General features: G+C 45.1%; 1 protein-coding gene across 1 annotated transcript in view; it reads left to right on the top strand.

Annotated features, from left to right (window-relative positions):
* The window catches only part of LOC120924686, a 68,180-nt gene extending 46,317 nt beyond the window's left edge, over positions 1 to 21,863 (top strand). The window contains exons 5-7 of the mRNA XM_040335691.1: positions 588 to 5,893; positions 17,813 to 17,951; positions 21,664 to 21,863. Of these exons, the coding sequence (XP_040191625.1) occupies positions 588 to 5,893; positions 17,813 to 17,951; positions 21,664 to 21,762 (5,544 nt within the window). The 3' untranslated portion in view covers positions 21,763 to 21,863. The remainder of the gene's footprint in view (positions 1 to 587; positions 5,894 to 17,812; positions 17,952 to 21,663) is intronic.
* The last annotated feature ends 312 nt before the right edge of the window (positions 21,864 to 22,175 follow it).

The following is a 22,175-nucleotide window of genomic DNA, read 5'->3' as shown; positions in this document are numbered from 1 at the left end:
TGGTCCATTAACTGTACCCAAGGTTCACTTATTCTTTTTGCCCCCTAGGACATAAAGTACTTACACTTAAAAGAAAATATGGAAATTTCACAACCATAATTGCCATGGATGGGGAGAGTGCTATTAATGCTGGGCTTACAAAGTTGCCTGGGATCCCTATTTGTATGTTATCACTAACTTTGAATTAAATACCTTGTTGCATACATAGTTGATTAGGTTGAATAAAGACTCCAGTCCATTTAATTCAACCTGTGTGTGTGCTTATGATTTTTGAATATCAGTACCACATTTGATATTCACCAATCAGCTGGTACCATTACAGTCAGTAAACTGTCCTTAAAGATTAGGAATACCAATCTGGCTATCACATGGCTAACTCCTTTGAGAACCCTCGGGTGTAAGCCATCTGGTCCTAGTGATTTAGTTACATTAGGTGTTTCTAGTCTTATTTGAACATTTGTCCCTGTCAGCCACAAGGGTACATTTAATATAAGCTTGTTACATTTTCATAAAATTAATATGGCCCAAACAGAAAATATGTAAAAATCTTGCCTAAAACTGATTATTTTTCATTTTTTTTCACAAAGGTTAAAGATGTAGAAGAGACATTCAGCAAACTCTTGACCATGCATGGAATTCTGGAAGATGGAATAATGAAAAACAAAAGTTTAGCTGAGAGGATAAATACACTGCAATATAAAATGATACAAGTCTATGCTCTAAAAAAGTGTTTACCTCTTCAAGCCTTCCATAATTTGGATCACGTGTTTCATTATGAGAATCTGTCTCTAACAGAACATGTTAGACTTCTGAAAGCCCTGATAGAGGTCACCATGACCGATGCTACAACGGAAGACACTCTTATCTCATCTGGAGAAACACCTATGGAAGAGAAGACGGTGTTTCTGCTCCATATTGTGGAAAAGCTCTATCAAGACAGTAAGACCACAGCTGGGAACATTGTCCTGAACATGATCCAAGAGTTTTCAGATGTCTGTAAGGAACAACTGTCTCTGATCCTGTTCAATGGAATTTGGAATCCGGTTAAGGCATTAACATTTTACTTAGAAGCTTGCAAAGCTGGAACTTCCCAGGAGAACATAGAAAAAATTCTCCATCAAGTAAAGACCTTCCAGCTTGGACTGGATATGCCAATTGATGTTCTGAAGAAAAAGGAGCCCTTGAAATATCTGAACACAAAAATGGAAACTGATAAAGATGTGAAGACACTCATACAAGAAATGAGACAGCTGAGCCATCCAGAAAACGTCCTAAATTTTCTTGAAAATGTCTTAGAAAAACTAATGTCTGATCTTCCCAAGTATGCACAGAAAGATCTTGATGCTAATATGAAAAACGAAGCAATCCAAATGATAAGGGATTTTGATCTGACCAATCCCAGTGTGGAAGTTATGGTGAAAATTTTGATTATATTATCAGTAGCAGTTGAAGACACCACAAGTGTTAGTTCTGAAGACCATACAAAGATTGTGGGGGGATATTTTCCTCGAGCCACTCAGTTTGCTTCCATCATAAGCCTGCTCCTTTCCAATTCTCAGGATGTTAAAGGCTGTCTATTGGAAATTGGTACCGGAGAAGGAAAATCCTGTATTGTGGCATTGTTTGCCATGATGCATGCAATAAGAGGAAAAACAGTAGATATTATCACCAGTTCTCCAGTCTTGGCCCGTCGAGATGCAGAAGAATGGAGTGAACTATATAAAAAGTTTGATATAACCTGCAGTGTTATTCCTCCGGCAAATTTAGATGTAGCCGCTGATTCCAAAGACCCAACTGCAGTCATTTGTAAGGCCTATAATTCACACATTGTTTATGGAACGGTGGAAGACTTTGCTGCGGACATTCTGAGACAGGAATTTGAAAGACAAAAGACCCGAAATAAACGCAAGTTTGATGTCGCCATCATAGATGAGGTGGATTATATGACCTTGGACAATGGAGTGCAAATTACTTTTCTTTCCCATGATGCTACAGGGATGAGACACTTGGACCAATTACTGACGGCAATTTGGGCAAAACTTCACAAGTGTCAAAGAATCATGGCGGAATCAGGTGAGGTGTACTGGACTCCAGGAATACAATATTTTCACAAGCTTGCCACAGATGCTGTTTTTGGACAGGAAACAACTGAGCATTTCAGTTCTATTCATATCCTAGAATTTGGGGTGCAGCTCGGTCTCCTCAGTGAAGAAGAGCTAAAGGAGGTTAAAGTTGAGACATCTTCTGAAATAAGTGACTTACAACAGACAGAGCTAGAAAAGCTGATAGTAAAATTTGGACCACAGCAAGAGAAAGATCTTCTGAAAGTCTTTGGCAAAGTTTTGGAAGATTCCGTCCAGTTTAAGTTTTATGAACTAAAGGATGACAAAGCTTCTTTTATTGAAACCAGCTGTGATTCTGGAGAGCCAATCAGTGTTCTCCTCCTTCCACAAGGACAAGCATGTGTGCTGATGACAATAAAACAGTTGGTGAATGCCACCATTGAAGAATTATCTCTGAAAATTAAATACTCTGATGACTACAGACCAAAAGACATCACTGATAAAGAAAATGAAGGCGTCATTTTAATCCCTAAACACTTGAAAGAGTACACCAAGAACAGACTTCCAGTCTTTGTGGAGAATGCCCTTCAGGCCATCATGATGGAAACGGGTAGAGAATATACTATAGACAGCAGAGACAAATCAAGTTCACCCGAGCATCACAGCATCATCCCAATTGACTTTAAATCCACAGGCGTGTTGGAGAAAAACAAGCGCTGGGGAGATGGTCTGCAGCAATTTCTGGAACTAAAACATCGACTAGCCTTATCTCAAATATCTTGTGTCACCAACTTTATGTCCAACTTCCATTTCTTTCAAAGATACCTCTCTGGTTCTGGAATATACGGGGTGTCAGGTACATTAGGGGAGGAAGCTGATTTTACCTTTCTGAAGAAGCATTTCAATACACATTGCTACCCTATGCCCACTCATCGTTACACTAAGAGGTTGGAGCTACCAGTTCTGCAAGTGTTTGGAGGTCGGGAAGCCTGGATTAAGGAAATCTGTATGTTGGTGGAAAAACAAACAAGTCCAAGATGTGGGACAAAAGGACAATGTGTTTTGGTGATTTGTGAGGATGTAAAAACTGCGGAGAAAGTTCAACGTCAGTTGATCAATCTTCGGGCAATATCCAATCCTGGCAAAATCACTATGTACACCAGAAGTGACAAACACAATGTAGAAGAAAAAAAATTTCATTCAGGTGAAGTCATTTTGGCGACAAACCTTGGTGGTCGAGGAACAGATTTTAAAGTTACAGAAGACGTGAACGAAAGTGGAGGTCTAAGTGTCATTCTTACTCATTTTCCCAGCAACAGACGAGTAGAAAAACAAATATTTGGACGTACATCACGTAAAGGAAATCCAGGGATGGTGCAGATGGTGTTAAATCAGAATGATTTGGCTGCTTCGTATCAGGGACAAACTGTGGAGGAGATGAGGAAACTGAGAGAGAATTATGAAAAAGGACGTATTGCAGACATGGAAAATGATGAGCTTTTAGAAGTCAACATACACCATGAGCTCTTTACTTTATTTTGTCAACATCTGAAGAAGTTTGACAGTAATTATTCAGAGGAGGAGAAACAGGAATCTAACATTAGTCAACAAAGTGTAAAAGAAACCTCAAAAATGGATTACCATCCGGCCCTAAACTCCTTAAAAGAGACCTGGGCTTTATGGCTCACCACTCATGAAGATGACATCAATGACCACAAGGACTTAGGGCCATTAAAAGATAATCTTAGCTTAATTCTGGAGGCCAAGTCTGAGAACCTTCTACAAGGAAGAAGTGAAAATTTTTATGACTATGTTAAGGCCGCTGTGGATCGGACATGCTTACACAGCAATGACAAGAATAATGACTATGGTGCCTTATCTTGTTGGGATAAAATGGAAAAAGCTGACAATATGTACCGGGCAATCTCCCTTTACAATCGTGCCTTCATTACCATTAATATGGCCAAGGATGACTATAAACAAAATTCTATTACCTTACTGAGAGAAGCCAAAGCAGCTCTGGACATTTATGCCTCTGAAATTTGCAATATTAATGTCTTTGGAAACTTGACACAATGCTCAAGATTTGAACAACACAACCAGGAATCAAACTTTGACTTGCAGAAACAAACAAAGATGCAATTGCTGAATTCCTGGAAAAACTACATTGAAAATTCTGTAAAAAAGTTAGAGGATTTGAACAGAGAGGGAAAGGATGCTGACACTGAGTTGACCAGTGTGTTCACACTCTCTACAACCGAGCACAGCAGTAAAGTAGAGCAAGATGAGATGTATCTTCTCTATGATTATGGACTTGCATTTGTCTATGAGGTGAAAAAAAAGCCAAAGTTCTGTTTAGATGCCCTCATTTGTTTTTTCCTTGGAGTAGTACAAGTTCTAGCTGGGATATTGATTTGTGCATTAACGTGTGGAGCAGCAAGTAAGATTGGATTAGGTCTTATCTCTGAAGGTGTTAGTGACATGGTTTCTGGTGTAGAAGGTATGATCAAGGGTACTTTTGATTGGGCACAATGGGCAATATCAAAAGCCATAAGTATCGGAATGTCTCTCTTGACAGCTGGGCTTAACCACATTTTTAAAGGCGCTAAAAAGATTCTCAGCATCACCACAAATCTCCTCGATGGGATACAGAAATTCAGCTCGCTGGCTAATGATGCAATTCAATCAGGAAAGATATCTGGTCTGAAGTCAACAACACCTTCAGCAATAAAGGATACTGTCACTATATCCTTCAAGGGACTCGCCACCAACTCAGCTGCAAAGAAAGTCATGCTTGAGGGTGCAAAATTTGCTGGCAAGGAACTGGTCAACCAGGGATCAAAAGCATTGAATGTTGTAATTGACGCAGCTTTTAAAGAAGCACTTAAAAATATATTTGAGAAATGCCTTTTAAATAAAATACACACCAGTGTGAAGAACAATAAAGATCTGGAGGAGGGTCTCATCAACTTCATTGTAACTCAAGTCGTTCCAGAGGCTGCAAAGGACCAATCTAAAGATTATGTGATACCCCTAAAAAACAAAGAATTAAATAAAGATTCAATGAAAAAACTGTCTCAGTCAGCTGCGGAAGACGTCTTTAGTCATCATGAGACCTACAATGAGATTCGATCCCACTTAGATACCACTACTAACTTTATTATACAAATACTAGAAACACAGGTTTCCTCGTCAAGTCTGGAAAAAGTTAAGCTGTGCACATGCATTTCAAATGCAGGACTAGAAATTGCAGATCTGGTAAAATCTGTTCCCATTGAGCCAATAATCAATGAGAAATTAATACCTCATATCATCTCTGACATGTCTAAAAGCTCCTCTAGTGTGAAAGACGCACGTAGCGAGTTCAAAGAGGTTCTCAAATTGAAAGAAGAAATGCGGGATTTAGTATCAGAAGATGTTTCCAGGACAGTCATTGGCCTACTGGTTGACCAAGTTTCATCTCTCGTACAAACTACATGGGAAATTCCTTATGTAAAAAAAAATGTGACAAAAATACAAGACAAAGCTGTGGAATGGTTTGAGAAGACACCACAGACATACTTTCATATCAACCAAAACATTTATGTGCACAAGAATGGAGAGCAAGACACCAGAATAAAGCCAGAGGAAGCTCAGTCACATATAACCAAAATACTGATGGATGAGGACCAAAGCCTTGACCTGGAGCTCAATGTCCTAACTAAGAGTGACCTAATTCAGGGTCGAAGAGTAAAAATGATATCTGTAAAGGAGGATGTAACAACAGTGTCCACAGAATATTACCCTGGAAAGAACTCCTCATCTGAGACCATTGTGCTTCAAATGAAGAGGTAAGGAACATGTTTTTCACTTTTTGTTTATTGAATTGAACCCAATTCAATTTAATAAGCAAGCACTATTGCCTCCTACACACGGCTGGGTTTTCCGACGGGAAAAAGTCAGTCGGCCAAAAGCTATCATCTGAGTTTCCCCGTCGTGTGTACGAGGCTTAAAGCGGGGGTTCACCCTTAGAGGGCACTTTTCCCCCTTAGATTCCTGCTCGTTTTTACTAGGGGAATCGGCTATTTATTTTAAAATATGTGCAGTACTTACCCGTTTACGAGATGCATCCTCTCCGTCGCTTCCGGGTATGGGCTTCGGGAATGGGCGTTCCTTCTTGATTGACAGGCTTCCGAGAGGCTTCCGACGGTCGCATCCATCGCGTCACGATTTTCCGAAAGAAGCCGAACGTCGGTGCGCAGGCGCAGTATAGAGCCGCACCGACGTTCGGCTTCTTTCGGCTACGAGTGACGCGATGGATGTGACCGTCAGAAGCCTCTCGGAAGGCTGTCACTCAAGAAGGAACGCCCGCTCCCGAAGACCCATACCCGGAAGCGACGGAAGAAGATGCAGCTCGAAAACGGGTAAGTACGGATCATATTTTAAAATAAATAGCCGATTCCCCTAGTAAAAACGAGCAGGAAGCTAAGGGGAGAAGATTTTTTTTTTTACAAATGGGTGAACTCCCGCTTTAAGGGGTTCCAGCACATGCCCAAGTTCATTAAGTCTGTTAAACTGAAACCATCTGCCAACTCACTACTGTGATTGGTTCCCCTTTCCCCAGGAGCCATACACAGACTGAGGAAAAGCAATACATTTTATTATAATTGCCCTTTAGGAACAGGGGAGGGCTGCAAACCTTTGACCGTGGGAAGAACACTCAACCAACTGGCCTTTCCATGGTAGGGACAGATTTCTGTGGGCTAAAGAAACTGTACTATGCACATGTACATGTGTGTTGTGACAGCGGGTCAGGGATTTTCTCCCTGCACCCGCTGTCACCTGCCCACCCAGTCACATCATTTATTCACAGAGTTGTGTGAATGGGAGAACTACAAATACCGTCAGCCATTGTGGCTGATGACTTTTAGTTAATTAACTACCAGGGCGCTGATGAGTGCGTTAGGTAGTTCATTGATTCTTCCTGTTATTCAGAAACTGCCTGCCCATACGAGGTATGGGCAGACAGCTACACTGATGGTCTGCAGGAGCCTGAGATTGCACCCGTGATCTGCTGATCGTACAGGCTCATAAAAAAATAAAAATAAATGCACATGGCTATCAGTAACCCGAATCAACTGAAATAGTGCAACGTGACTGCTTACAATGCACTGTTTTATAAGCCACCATTATGAGGTTTCTCAAAAGCTTAATAACCCATACATGGCCTTTCCAGTTCTGGTGCCATCGTCAAAATGGTCTGCTTAAAAGGACCATTGAGACACATTCTCCTTATGCTGTCACCACCAAATAGTCGGTATGGCTTCTTCCATATTAGAGATGTTAACCCTGCTCCCCTGTGCAACAAACTTAATGGAGTTTAAGAGGTAGCTGGTGTTCTGGAACCCTCTCACAGGAGTTTGGCCTTGGCTGCAGTCTATCCCTGGGTCACTCTACAGGTACTCGCAGACATGGAGAAGGGTTGGTGCCAGGTGACTGGGAACTTAATCAAGAATGAAGCATTAGGTAGAGGAAAGCTGACAGAAGGAATGAGGCTGGGGGCTGAGTTCAGAGTTTCTGTCTCTGGATGCAGTGGAGAAAGAGGGTACAGAGATGGTAAAGCTAAGACTGTCTGTGTTGCAAAGTTTGCCGTACAGATAAGAAACAGTGGAGACTGTGGATGCAGTGGAAACCAGGTTGGGGTGAAGCAGAGGTTTAAACTGTGGGTGCAGCAGTGACTGAGCTGCAGCAGAGACTTCAGCTGTGGGTATAGCAGCGGAAGGACTGTGGGTACAGTGGGGACCTGATTGGTAGCAGTGGAGTGTTTGAACAGGAGCATCTGAGCTACTACCTCCTGTGTAATGCCTGGTCAGCCTCAAGAATATGGCACTCCTCCTGGGAAGTCTTTGCAAACCTCCATGTACAATCCATGCAAAAAAAGAGAGAAAGGCTGGTGCCATGGAAGTCAGTTAAACATTGTTTTATTAATGCAGGTAAACAACAGTAAAAAAAAAAAAATCAACATGTTTCGCCATCATGTCCTAATCATGATTAAGCCATGATTAAGGACTGTTGGCCGAAACATGTTGACTTTTTTGATTGTTGTTCATCTGCATTAATAAAATTATGTTTTAGCCAACTTCCATGACACCAGCCCTTTTCTCAGCAGCAACCACACTGGGGTGCAGCAGAAACTTTGGACACAGCAGTAGAAAGGGCTGCAGGTGCAGCACAGACAAGGCTGGGGTACGGCAGAGGTTTAATTTGCAGATGCTGGGCTGTGGTTACAGTGGCTGGGCTGTGGATGCAGACTGGGATGCATACTGGGTAAAGGCTAGAATGCAGGCTGGATGAAAAGTAGGAACAGTCATGTGACACATTATGTGACACATTACGTGATATAAGAGTTTTAGAAGTGATCAATTACCGTATTTTAATTACTCAGCACCAACGTCCCTTTATAGTAAAAGAACCCCCTGTTGGGGGATGTGTGAGACTTTCTGGGTGCTATTAATATTATTAGACAACAACAGCAATACTAGTTAAAAAAATATTTTAGTACATATTATCAAAAAAAGGAAGAAAACGAGGGGTATACAGTGATACATTTCTTCCATACAGAATATTCCACACTTTCTGTTTTCACAACTATTGAGAAAAATGGAATGGGTACCCCCACCCCCCAGCCCATTACCAGGCCCTTTGGGTCTTGTATGGATATTAAGGGGAAAAGAAAAGGTGTGGGTCCCCCAGGCCCTATATACTCTGAACAACAGTATACAGGCAGTCCCAAACAAGACAGGCACTGCAGGTTTGTTTTTTAGTAGAATCTGTTTGTAATTTGGAACTAGTACGTTTTGTAAGTGTACCTCCAGCCAAAAAATCTATTTTAAGCTTTTTGGATAAAATAGGGAAGGGTTATCACCCCTGTAACATTTGTTTAGCTGTCTGTGCCCCTGTTTTGAAACAAGGATTGGTGATAAAGCATCAGTGGAGATACCTGTTTCCCATATTAATTCTTACAGGAGAGAATTTCCCTTTCCAGGGCTAGATTTCCTCTCACTTCCTGTTGTCTCCCTCCGTTCTATACGGCCTGTCCTATATACTCTGCAGAAATTTGGGTCTTGGGTGTTGGTGGTACCAGAACACTGTAAGCCCTCACAGATACTCTTGGTGGGCGCTGGAACGGACCCTGCTGTGAAATATTATATCAAGAATTGTAATTACATGCCATTGTTGAACAGGGGTAGAAAAATTAGGCCTTTGGTGGTGGTGGTGCCACAACACTGTAAGCCCTCACAGATACTCTTGGTGGGCGCTGGAACGGACCCTGCTGTGAAATATTAAATCAAGAATTGTAATTACATGCCCCTGTTAAACAGGGGCAGAAAAATTGGGTCTTAGGCAGTGATGGTGGTGCCACAACACTGCAACCGCTCACAGATTCTGTTGTTGAGCGCAGGAACTAGCCATGCTGTGAAATATTAGATCAAAAATGTTAATTACGTGCCCCTGTTAAACAGGGGCAGAAAAATTGAGCCTTAGGCACTGGTGCTGGTGCCACAACACTGCAACCCCTCACAGATACTCTAGTTGGAGCGCAGGAATGAGCCCGCTGCAAAGTATTGCACCAATAATTGAAATTACACGCCCCTGTTAAACAGGGACAGAAAAACTGGGCCTTAGGCACTGGTTCCACAACACAGCAACCCCTCACAGATACTCTAGTTGGAGCGCACTAATGAGCCCTGCTGCAAAGTATTGCATCAAAAATTGTAATTACATGCCCCTGTTAAACAGGGGCAGAAGAATTGGGTATTAGGCAGTGGTGGTGGTGGTGCCACAACACTGTAACCCCTCACAGATTCTGTTGTTGAGCGCAGGAACGAGCCGTGCTGTGAAATATTAGATCAAAAATTTTAATTACATGCCCCTATTAAACAGGGGCAGAAAAATTGGGCCTTAGGTGCTGGTGCCACAACACTGCAACCCCTCACAGATACTCTAGTTGGAGCGCAGGAATGAGCCCGCTGCAAAGTATTGCATCAAAAATTGAAATTACACGCCCCTGTTAAACAGGGGCAGAAAAATTGGGCCTTAGGCACTGGTGCTGGTGCCACAACACTGCAACCCCTCACAGATACTCTAGTTGGAGTGCAGGAATGAGCCCTGCTGCAAAGTATTGCATCAAAAATTGTAATTACACGCCCCTGTTAAACAGGGGCAGAAAAATTGGGCATTAGCCACTAGTGGCGGTGCCCAGAACCAAAAATGTTTTTACAAGCTATCAGCATGATCATTGAGGAGGAGAAGTATAGTCACTCAGCATAACAGGATAGTCACTCAGCATTACAGGATAGTCACTCAGCATCAGCATAGGCAGTCTTGAAGGGATCTGACATTTAAAAAAAAATTATTCAGTTACATCAACTTCAGGTGCTTGGTAGCTGGTGGTGACCCAAGCCTGATTCATTTTTATGAAGGTCAGTCGATCGACCGAGTCGGTGGGTAGGCGCACCCTGTGATCGGTTACAAAGCCTCCAGCAGCACTGAATGTGCGTTCCGAAAGAACGCTGGATGCAAGACAGGCCAGTAGCTCAATTGCATACTGTGCAAGCTCTGGCCAGTGATCCATCCTCAAGACCCAGTAACCCAGAGGATTTTCGGTGGGAAAAGTGTCCAAGTCTGATCTTGCCCCTAGGTATTCCCGCACCATGTAAAACAGGCGATGGCGATGGTTGCTGGTCATACCTTGGGGCTGCGGACTAAAAAATTGTCTGAACACATCGGTCAGACGGCCACCTTCTCCACAGCTCCTTCTTTGACTGACCGAAGCCTCAGCAACACGTTATCCAGGACCAGGATTTTATAACCCCCCAGTCTCTGGGAACGCTTTGCACAGACCTTTCTGCAAGGCCTCCCAAAGATGTTTCATCTTCTGCTCCCTCTGCACTGGCAAGATAAGGTCTGCAACCTTACCCTTGTAACGTGGATCAAAGGAGGGTTGCCAGCCATTAATGATCCCTCTCCTTGATAGCACGAATACAAGGATCCTTCCGCAGGCTTTGCAGGATCAGGGAGGCCATGCAGCATAAGTTTGCTGAGGCATTCAGTGCGGAGTCCTCTAAGTCACTGAGGATGACATGATCCACAGCCACCTCGTCCCAGTCATGTACAAGTCCATGGGTTTCTTGGGACTGTAATTGATCCCTTGAAGACTACTGCTGATGCTGAGTGCTAGGCTCCACCTCCATGCTGACAAAATCCTCCTCCTCCTTCTCCTCCTCCTCCTTGTCCTCTTCCTGTGTGATAGGCAGGCAAGCAGGAACACTGTCTCGATAAAGGGGGCCTTGAGAGGTAAGAAAGTCCTCCTCTCCCTCCCTCTGTTCTGCCTCAAGGGCCCTGTCCATTATTCCACGTAGCGTGTACTTCAACAGGTGGATAAGAGGGACAGTGTCACTGATGCATGCACTGTCACTGCTCACCATCCTCGTGGCCTCCTCAAATGGTGACAGGACAGTGCATGCATCCCTGATCATGGCCCACTGGCGTGGGGAAAAAAAACAAGCTCCCCTGACCATGTCCTGGTGCCATATTGGCACAGATACTCCCGTGACCAAGTCCTATCGCGACGAAACGTTGGGAGGCGGCGTTCTGACGTCACCGCGTATTGTCTACCTGATACAGGCTGTGTATCGAGCGGGCCGGCTCATATTTTTACTCGTTTATCTACTATGCTATGTAAGTGTATTTTCACTTTTACCAAATATTAAACTAAGACGGAATTACGCTATGTGAGGTCTCTTTGTTTCTTATACCCCTGGATGACCTATCGAGAGATGCATCTGTAAAGACACAGTTACCAGGATTTCATCGCTGTTGCTGTCTGTTGCTGTCTATGGGATACTATCCATCTATGTCTCTTATGCGCTGTTTGATCTCTTTTAATCTGGAGATCAATTATATTTGGTAAGAGGCTTTTATTTCGTTGGTGGAGGATCTTTCTGTCCAGCACTTTTCCTTGTGGATTGAGTTCATCACCTGGGAGATTTTATTTTACTTGCCTTTGTGGCGGGACTGATTATTCATTTGAACTTTATGTCACCATTTTTGTTTATATATCACTCATTTAGCGCGATCTCTTCCCTTTTTTGCATATCTGTTTGTGTGGTATAACACTTTTTGATCGCTGCTTTTCTTTTTTTCACTGTAACAAGCGCAATATTTTTCTTTTTTACTCATTGATGGCCCTCTGCTGCGTGTGCAGCCGCTGCAGCATAACCAACGTAGAGTTCCACCTGGTAGGCATGTCACAGATTAGGTGGTTCTTGGGCAGGTTGTATTCCTTTTAGAGGTCAGCCAGCCGAGCGCTGGCATTATATGACCGTCGGAAATGCACACAGACTTTCCTGGCCTGCTTCAGGACATCCTGTAAGCCCGGTTACCTGCCCAAGAACCGCTGCACCACCAAGTTAAGGATGTGAGAAAAACAGGGCACATGGGTCAGTTGTCCCTGTCGGAGGACGGAGAGGAGGATGGTGCCATTGTCGCAAACCACCATTCCTGGCTTAAGCTGGCGAGGCGTCAATCACCTCTGAGCCTGCCCCTGCAGAGCTGACAGAACCTCTGCCCCAGTGTGGCTCCTGTCCCCCAAGCACACCAGCTCAAGCACCGCATGGCATCTTTTTGCCTGCGTAGCCCCTTGAACGCCTACGGAGCACCGCTGGTTCCGAGGACAAATCAGCACAGGAAGAGGCCACAGAGGAAGAAGAGGAGGGGGTGGAGGAGAGAGGTGTGTCACAATCACCAGTAGTAGCATTTTGGAGGCGTGGTGGCGAAACAACCTCCAAAACTATTGTACCTTGTCCTGCATCCTTCCCAGCTGCTAGAAGAGTCACCCAATGCGCTGTGAAAGATAGGTAACGTCCCTGTCCATGCCTGCTGAACCATGAGTCAGCAGTAATATGCACCTTACCACTGACCGCCCTGTCCAGCGAGGCATGGACATTGCCTTCCACATGCTGGTAGAGAGCCAGAATCACCTTCCGTGAGAAAAAGTGGCGTTTGGGAACCTGCCAATGAGGTACCGCACATTACACAAACTCACGGAAGGGGGCAGAGTCTACCAACTGAAAAGGCAGCAGTTGAAGTGCTAGCAATTTAGCTAAGCTAGCATTCAACCGCTGGGCATGTGGATGGCTGGGAGAGAACTTATTTTGGCGCTGCAGCAGCTGGGGCAGGGAAATTTGCCTGTGTACCGATAGTAGATTGCCCACAAGTACTTGGCTGTGACACACCTAATTCTACACCTTCAGTCCTATCAGTGCAGGCTTCAGAGAGGACTGAAGGTATAGTGGGGTTGAAGATCCCAGCTGATGAGGAGCAAGGAGAGGTCCGCTTTGTTCTTTGGTGTGGGTCTTTGAGGTACGCTTGCCAACGAACTGCATGGCAGGTCGACATATGTCTGGTCAAGCATGTGGTGCCCAAGCGGGTGATGTTTTGGCCACACGAGATACGCTTGCGACATATGTTGCAAATAGCAGCAGTGCGATCTGATGCACTTGTCTCAAAAAAGGCCCACACCCAAGAACTTTTGGAATAACGCGGAGAGACAGCAGCGCTCTGCGTTGTGATGCAGTCGGTGTGCTGCCCTTAAGCTGGCCCCTGGAGGGCATCCAGCCTCATTGGAGATGTGCCTCCTCTTCCTCCTCCTCCTCCTCTCTCACCCACGTGGAGTTAGTGACCTCATCATCCCCTCCCTCCTCATCACTGTAGAAAACCTGGCAGTATGCTGCAGCTGAGGGAACATGACTGCCAGATTGCTGTCCTTCTTGGGCACCCCCTCTCTTTGGGCTCACATTACTGCCTTCCTCTAGCTGTGTACCATCATCGGAGCCTTCAAAACGCTGTGCATCCTCCTGCAGCATGTACCAAACACTGTGGTCAAACAGTTCGGGGGACTCCTCAGGAGGACATGGTGGGCCTAGGGAAAGAGTGACTGATGCCATTGAGCAGAGGAAGGAGGCCGCGTTGGCAGCTGCTTTGCCAGACAAATTACCCTGAGCCTGGGTGAGAGAGGATGAGGAGGATGGTGACGGCTTGGTCATCCACTCTACCAAGTCTTCGGCATTTTGCGGCTCAACACGGCCAGCTGCCGAAAAAAAGGGCGAGCGTGTCCCATGGCCACATGCTGATGAGGATGCACCGTGTCCACAACCAGCACTGTTGCCTCTAGACGCCTGCTTGCCCTCTTTTATGGGCTTGTAACTCTATGCCTCTGCTTGTTGTCCTTCCAGACATACTAATGGCCTGCAGGGAGATGTAGCTGCACAAATACTGACAATACTTGCTGATCACTGCCTGTGGTATTAATATGAGAACACCAGCAATTGTATTCACGTAGCTTTAGGTGCACACTGTGCAGAGGACACAGTACACCACGTGAAAATACTTGCTGATCAGTCACTGCCTGTGGTATTAGTATGAGAACACCAGCAATTGTATTCAAGTAGCTTTAGGTGCACACTGTGCTGAGGACACAGTACACCAAGTGAAAATACTGCAGCTAGCACAATCACCTGCCTGCCTGTCAGTATATTAGGAAGAGCTTACAGGAATGGATCTATCTAAACTCAATACAGTGTATAAATATAAATACAACACCTGGGATGCATATATATCCTCTACACACTGTAACTGTAACTGACTCGCTTGGCTGCCTGCTCTATCTAACTCAAAATAAATGACACTCTCTCTCTCTCTATCTGTCTTTAACCACCGCAACACACTACACAAGGCCGCCACGGAGGCGGCCTTATATAGTGTGGGGCGTGTAGTTATGTCCACTGAGACATAATTGGCCAAAGCCACGCTGGCTTTGGCCAATTATGGCTCTCCGTTTTCCGCGCACTGTGATTGGCCAAAGCATGCGGGTCATAAAGCATGCTTGGCCAATCATCAGCCAGCAATGCACTGCGATGCCGCCACTTGAATTTGGCGCGAACGGCCCATAACATTTATAATTCGCCGAACGATCGAACATACGATGTTCGAGTCGAACATGAGTTCGACTCGAACACGAAGCTCATCCCTAATGGTGAGTAACCTCTTCACGACTGTCATTTGCATTTATGGGTGCCTGTCGAGTATCACATTTATTGCTATTCATACATTCTCATGGGAGTGTTCTGGAGCGCCTTAATTGTGTTTACAATCACTTAAATGCCACTTTTGTATCTCCCATCTGATCAATGTTTATAAACAATGTTACTTTGTATCTTTCTATTTCCTGTCTGATCAATGTTTATAAACAATATTACTTTGTATCTTTCTATTTCCTGTCTGATCAATGTTTATAAACAATGTTACTTTGTATCTCTCTATCTCCTGAGCTACCGAGTCACTGTTGGGGGCTGGTGGTGGAGATGAGCTGAAAAGTCTCTGCTGGAGGTGGGAGCAGAGTAAGATGAGCTGCTGAATTACAGCTGGGAGGGGGATCGGGAAGAGTTGAGGTGCTGTGTGAAGCAGGGTGAGCTGAGCTTCTATGTCACTGCTGGGAGAGGGAAGCTGGGGAGAGCTGAGTTACCGAGTCACTGCAAGAAGGGGGAGCAAGAGGGGAAGGAACAGGATGAGGTGAGCTGTTGAGTCACTGCTGAATGGGGAGAGCATTGGGATCTGAGCTGCTGACTCACTGATGGGAAGGGGGGTCAGGATAAGCTGAGCTGCTGAGTCCCTGCTGAGAAGGGGGGTCAGGTTGAGCTGAGCTGCTGAGTCCCTGCTGAGAAGGGGGGTCAGGTTGAGCTGAGCTGCTGAGTCCCTGCTGAGAAGGGGAGTCAGGTCAAGCTGAGCTGCTGAGTCCCTGCTGAGAAGGGGGGTCAGGTTGAGCTGAGCTGCTGAGTCCCTGCTGAGAAGGGGGGTCAGGTTGAGCTGAGCTGCTGAGTCCCTGCTGAGAAGGGGAGTCAGGTCAAGCTGAGCTGCTGAGTCCCTGCTGAGAAGGGGGGTCAGGTTGAGCTGGGTTGATGAGTCCCTGCTGAGAAGGGGGGTCAGGTTGAGCTGGGCTGATGAGTCCCTGCTGAGAAGGGGGGTCAGGTTGAGCTGGGCTGATGAGTCCCTGCTGAGAAGGGGAGTCAGGTTGAGCTGGGCTGACGAGTCCCTGCTGAGAAGGGGGGTCAGGTTGAGCTGGGCTGATGAGTCCCTGCTGAGAAGGGGGGTCAGGTTGAGCTGGGCTGATGAGTCCCTGCTGAGAAGGGGGGTCAGGTTGAGCTGGGCTGACGAGTCTCTGCTGAGAAGGGGGGTCAGGTTGAGCTGGGCTGACGAGTCCCTGCTGAGAAGGGGGGTCAGGTTGAGCTGGGCTGATGAGTCCCTGCTGAGAAGGGGAGTCAGGTTGAGCTGGGCTGATGAGTCCCTGCTGAGAAGGGGAGTCAGGTTGAGCTGGGCTGATGAGTCCCTGCTGACAAGGGGGGTCAGGTTGAGCTGAGCTGCTGAGTCCCTGCTGAGAAGGGGAGTCAGGTTGAGCTGAGCTGCTGAGTCCCTGCTGAGAAGGGGGGTCAGGTTGAGCTGGGTTGATGAGTCCCTGCTGAGAAGGGGGGTCAGGTTGAGCTGAGCTGCTGAGTCCCTGCTGAGAAGGGGGGTCAGGTTGAGCTGGGCTGATGAGTCCCTGCTGAGAAGGGGGGTCAGGTTGAGCTGGGCTGATGAGTCCCTGCTGAGAAGGGGGGTCAGGTTGAGCTGGGATGATGAGTCCCTGCTGAGAAGCGGGGTCAGGTTGAGCTGAGCTGCTGAGTCCCTGCTGAGAAGGGGGGTCAGGTTGAGCTGGGCTGATGAGTCCCTGCTGAGAAGGGGGGTCAGGTTGAGCTGGGATGATGAGTCCCTGCTGAGAAGGGGGGTCAGGTTGAGCTGAGCTGCTGAGTCCCTGCTGAGAAGGGGGGTCAGGTTGAGCTGGGCTGATGAGTCCCTGCTGAGAAGGGGGGGCAGGTTGAGCTGGACTGATGAGTCCCTGCTGAGAAGGGGGGTCAGGTTGAGCTGGGATGATGAGTCCCTGCTGAGAAGGGGGGTCAGGTTGAGCTGAGCTGCTGAGTCCCTGCTGAGAAGGGGGGTCAGGTTGAGCTGGGTTGATGAGTCCCTGCTGAGAAGGGGGGGCAGGTTGAGCTGGACTGATGAGTCCCTGCTGAGAAGGGGGGGCAGGTTGAGCTGGACTGATGAGTCCCTGCTGAGAAGGGGGGTCAGGTTGAGCTGGGATGATGAGTCCCTGCTGAGAAGGGGGGTCAGGTTGAGCTGGGATGATGAGTCCCTGCTGAGAAGGGGGGTCAGGTTGAGCTGAGCTACTAAATCACTGCAGGGAGGAGGGAGAAAGGTGATTTGATCTGTTGTGCGTCCTGAGTCGCCTCTGTGGAAAGGGATCATGTGGAGATGATAGGTAGGGAAGGGTATGGAAAAGCAGAGCTAAGCTGCAGCAAGAAGGACTTGAACCTTGAACCACTTCAGTGCTTCTGCTGTGATCTTTAAGGATGAATTTCTCCATGGTTCCTGCAGCTACAGAGGTGAGTTAGGGATTGTTTTGAAGCTTATGTATTGCATGTAAAGAATATGCAGATAGTTGAATGCCCATTGCCTGACTGCTTCACTTTAAGAAGATAATCCTAGAATAATGATGAGACAATATGAAATCATTTCTATTGTGTTACATAAATGTATTTTATACTAATCTATTATTATTGTCATATACCATGTCTGTGTGTTTCTTTATTCACTCTCCTTCCTCTATTGTTCTTCAGTTCTCACACAGGACAATTAATGTTCCGCGCTGTCAATTCAGAGGGCCAGAGCAGGTGGAGCGGACTGTATGATGTCATATCACAAGCCAGCGGAGGGAAGATCGAAGGTGATGTCATCCAGACATCCATCCATAACGTGGTAATAATATTAGGGTGTGACGTTGTGATGCACCGCGTGCCAAAATAAAAGCAAATAACAGGAATGATTAAAAGGAACCAGTCAGGGCAACTATTAGTTCCCAATCAGTATTGGATGTTACCATGGTATCGGGGTATTAAAAATAACTGTCAATTACAAATAGCCAGGCCTGCACAGAGTCCTGACTTCAACCTGATAGAACACCTTTGAGATGAATTAGAGAGGAGACTGTGAGCCAGGTATTCTGGTCCAACATCAGTGCCTGACCTCACAAATGCGCTTCTGGAAGAATGGTCAAACATTCCCATAGACACCCTCCTAAACCTTGTGGACGGCCTTCCCAGAAGAGTTGAAGCTGTTATGACTGCAAAGGGTGGGCCAACTCAATATTGAACCCTACGGACTAAGACTGGGATGCCATTAAAGTTCATGGGCCAGATTCAGAAAGGAGATACGATGGCGTATTTCCGGATATGCCGTCGTATCTCTGAGTGTGCGTGGTCGTAACTATGCGACTGATTCGTAGAATCAGTTACGCATAGATTTCCCTAAGATCCGACCGGCAAAAGTGTCTTACACCGTCGTATCTTAGGCTGCATATTTACTCTGCGCTGATCTAATTATCCAGAGGTATTAAATCTCTGGGAGTATGGACATAAGTGAAATATCAGGGCCACAATGTACCCAATCTTAAATGTGAATAACCTGGATACAAACAATATATAAAAAAAAATATATAAGAAATATATGAGTCATACAAATGTGACACAGTGATTTCAAACTTAAATCATATATCTAGATCAGTGTGTCAGCATACAATCCATATGCCACAGTGCTTCTATGAGAAAAATGGCTGTTGCTGCTACTGACCAACCAAATAGTGAAAACAATACGAAAGATATTACAAAAAATATTGTGTATATATGTGTATAAAACCACAATATGCAGTATGCCAACTGCACCGTGAGTTGTCCAATAACCGATATTGGAACAAAATAAATATCAAAAAAGTGAAATAATTATCAAACAACCATACAAATGTGCAATGTGCTGACTGCACTTAAAAATAGTCCAAATGGCAGGCAATCTTGCTCTTATACAATAGGTTCCAGCAAACACAAGGTTCAATGTTGGTAGTACTGTGTAGAGGAAAGTGCCGCTAACTCTTCCACCCGACAAAGATGTGCCACCATCACCAATGGTTAAAATCAACACTCACCAGACCCCAGATATTATTAGGCTCCAAAGTGGTGTCTTTTCTTTGTCGGTCAGTGGGTGTTGCCTCCTTTTCCCTTTTACAAGGTCTCATCAATTCCTCAAAAACAAGGGGCTCATCATGGTGTAGTATATTAAAATATGTATTTATTTAAAAAAGGTAAAAAAATAACACTTACAATATAAAGTGCCTCTGACCGGCACTGAGTGTCTTTGGCAGTGTCAACCGTTAAAAGCCGCTGACCAGCATTTAAATGGCGTCCTAAGAGGTGTGCTTGCCCCGCTGTGCTCCGCATGTATTGCTACAAGGGGTCCGGGCGCGCTGGTGTGCTGCACCCTCTATGTGCGTGTCCAAACAGCCTCTACGCGTTTCGCTAATTGCGTCGTCAGGAGAGCTGTGGACACTACTGTTTAAGCTGTATTTATACCCCTGTGGATTCCCTGAAATGCTGCAAGGTAGTCACAGGGGTATAAATACAGCTTAAACAGTAGTGTCCACAGCTCTCCTGACGACGCAATTAGCGAAACGCGTAGAGGCTGTTTGGACACGCACATAGAGGGTGCAGCACACCAGCGCGCCCGGACCCCTTGTAGCAATACATGCGGAGCACAGCGGGGCAAGCACACCTCTTAGGACGCCATTTAAATGCTGGTCAGCGGCTTTTAACGGTTGACACTGCCAAAGACACTCAGTGCCGGTCAGAGGCACTTTATATTGTAAGTGTTATTTTTTTAACTTTTTTAAATAAATACATATTTTAATATACTACACCATGATGAGCCCCTTGTTTTTGAGGAATTGATGAGACCTTGTAAAAGGGAAAAGGAGGCAACACCCACTGACGGACAAAGAAAAGACACCACTTTGGAGCCTAATAATATCTGGGGTCTGGTGAGTGTTGATTTTAACCATTGGTGATGGTGGCACATCTTTGTCGGGTGGAAGAGTTAGCGGCACTTTCCTCTACACAGTACTACCAACATTGAACCTTGTGTTTGCTGGAACCTATTGTATAAGAGCAAGATTGCCTGCCATTTGGACTATTTTTAAGTGCAGTCAGCACATTGCACATTTGTATGGTTGTTTGATAATTATTTCACTTTTTTGATATTTATTTTGTTCCAATATCGGTTATTGGACAACTCACGGTGCAGTTGGCATACTGCATATTGTGGTTTTATACACATATATACACAATATTTTTTGTAATATCTTTCGTATTGTTTTCACTATTTGGTTGGTCAGTAGCAGCAACAGCCATTTTTCTCATAGAAGCACTGTGGCATATGGATTGTATGCTGACACACTGATCTAGATATATGATTTAAGTTTGAAATCACTGTGTCACATTTGTATGACTCATATATTTCTTATATATTTTTTTTATATATTGTTTGTATCCAGGTTATTCACATTTAAGATTGGGTACATTGTGGCCCTGATATTTCACTTATGTCCATACTCCCAGAGATTTAATACCTCTGGATAATTAGATCAGCGCAGTAACACTTTTCTTCCTCATGCACTATTGACCCCCACTAAGGGCACACAGTACTGCAGCAGATCACAGTTCACATTTATTTATTTATTTTCTTTTGCGCCGGTGACACTCACAACCAATTGCATATTTACTCTGGCCGCTAGGTGGCGCTTCCGTATAGTTACACGATGAATATGCTAATTAGGTAGATACGCCGATTCAGAAATGTACGTCCGGTCGGCGCATTTTTTTACGTTGTTCACGTTCGGCTTTTTCCGGCGTATAGTTACCCCTGATATATGAGGCGTAGCTAATGTTAAGTATGGACGTCATTCCTGCGTCGAGTTTTGAAAATGTTACGTCGTTTGCGTAAGTCGTTCGCGAGTAGGGCTGTACGTAAGTTACGTTCACGTCTAAAGCAATGACGACTTGCGGCATCATTTTGAGCATGCGCACTGGGATTTTTTCACGAACAGCGCATGCACCGTTCGTAAAATACGTCAAATACGTGGGGTCACAGTGAATTTACATAAAACACGCCCACATCATCCCCATTTGAATTAGGCGGGCTTTTTAATCAAACTGATTTCTGTCAAGAGTGTAGTCAATGTCATAGTTACAGTATTTTACAAAAGCCCCCCAACGGGGCTCCTTGTAAAAAATAATACAAAATAAAGTTGTAAAAAAATATATATAAATAAAATAAAATGGTAACAAATAATAAAAAAAAATGAATAAAAAATAAATAAAAAGAACTACTGACACCAGTGCCAGAACTACCAGGGTTGCAAAGGTTGCATTTGCGACTGGGTCCTTGCATCTGCCACCATGGGGGGGGGTGTTGCTACAAAACGCTGCAGAACATATGAAAGGGTCCCACTGCAGGGTCTTAATAAAGGGTGCTGCAACGGGAGAATCAGTGGGCAGGGCCCCCGGCCAGGGTGGCTCTTCATGGTTTCTTACACTGGGGCCCTGAAGGTTCTAATTGCGCCTCTGTCTATGTAAATATTTTCCAGATCCGGGAGAATTCGGAGGAGTATCGACCACAGATCAACAGAGAGATCCAGCGACAGATATGGAGGGACATGGCGACTCATTACGCAATCCCAGAATAAGAGAAGGAAGAAAAATTTGAAAAAAAAGGAAGTCTTAATGAAATCTTTTCTAATGATTTTAAAGCTGAACTCCAGGCAAACCTTTAAATACACAATTGAAATACATACATGGAAGCTGTTTTACCTGCCAATGTATTTGTATTTCTGTCCATCCAGTCCTGATATTTACACATCTCTACCCTACAGCACAGCCCTGCTGCAGTTCTGTAACACATGTGGTTCATGGCCCTCCCCCAGCCTGCGATTGGACAGTAAAAGAAGAAGCAACAGGCAGAGGAGCTCCTCTCTCTATCACTCTGCTATTTTGTCCTATCAGCATGTTCCTTGTCAGCATATGAACTAATTGGCTCCTTGTGCTGTCTCTCCCTCTCCCAGACTAAGCTCCGCTGTACAGGGTTTGCCATGATTTGATA

This window comes from Rana temporaria, chromosome 1, assembly GCF_905171775.1.
Source record: "Rana temporaria chromosome 1, aRanTem1.1, whole genome shotgun sequence".
Taxonomy (NCBI): Eukaryota; Metazoa; Chordata; class Amphibia; order Anura; family Ranidae; genus Rana; species Rana temporaria.
This window is presented reverse-complemented; position numbering and strand designations above follow the sequence as displayed.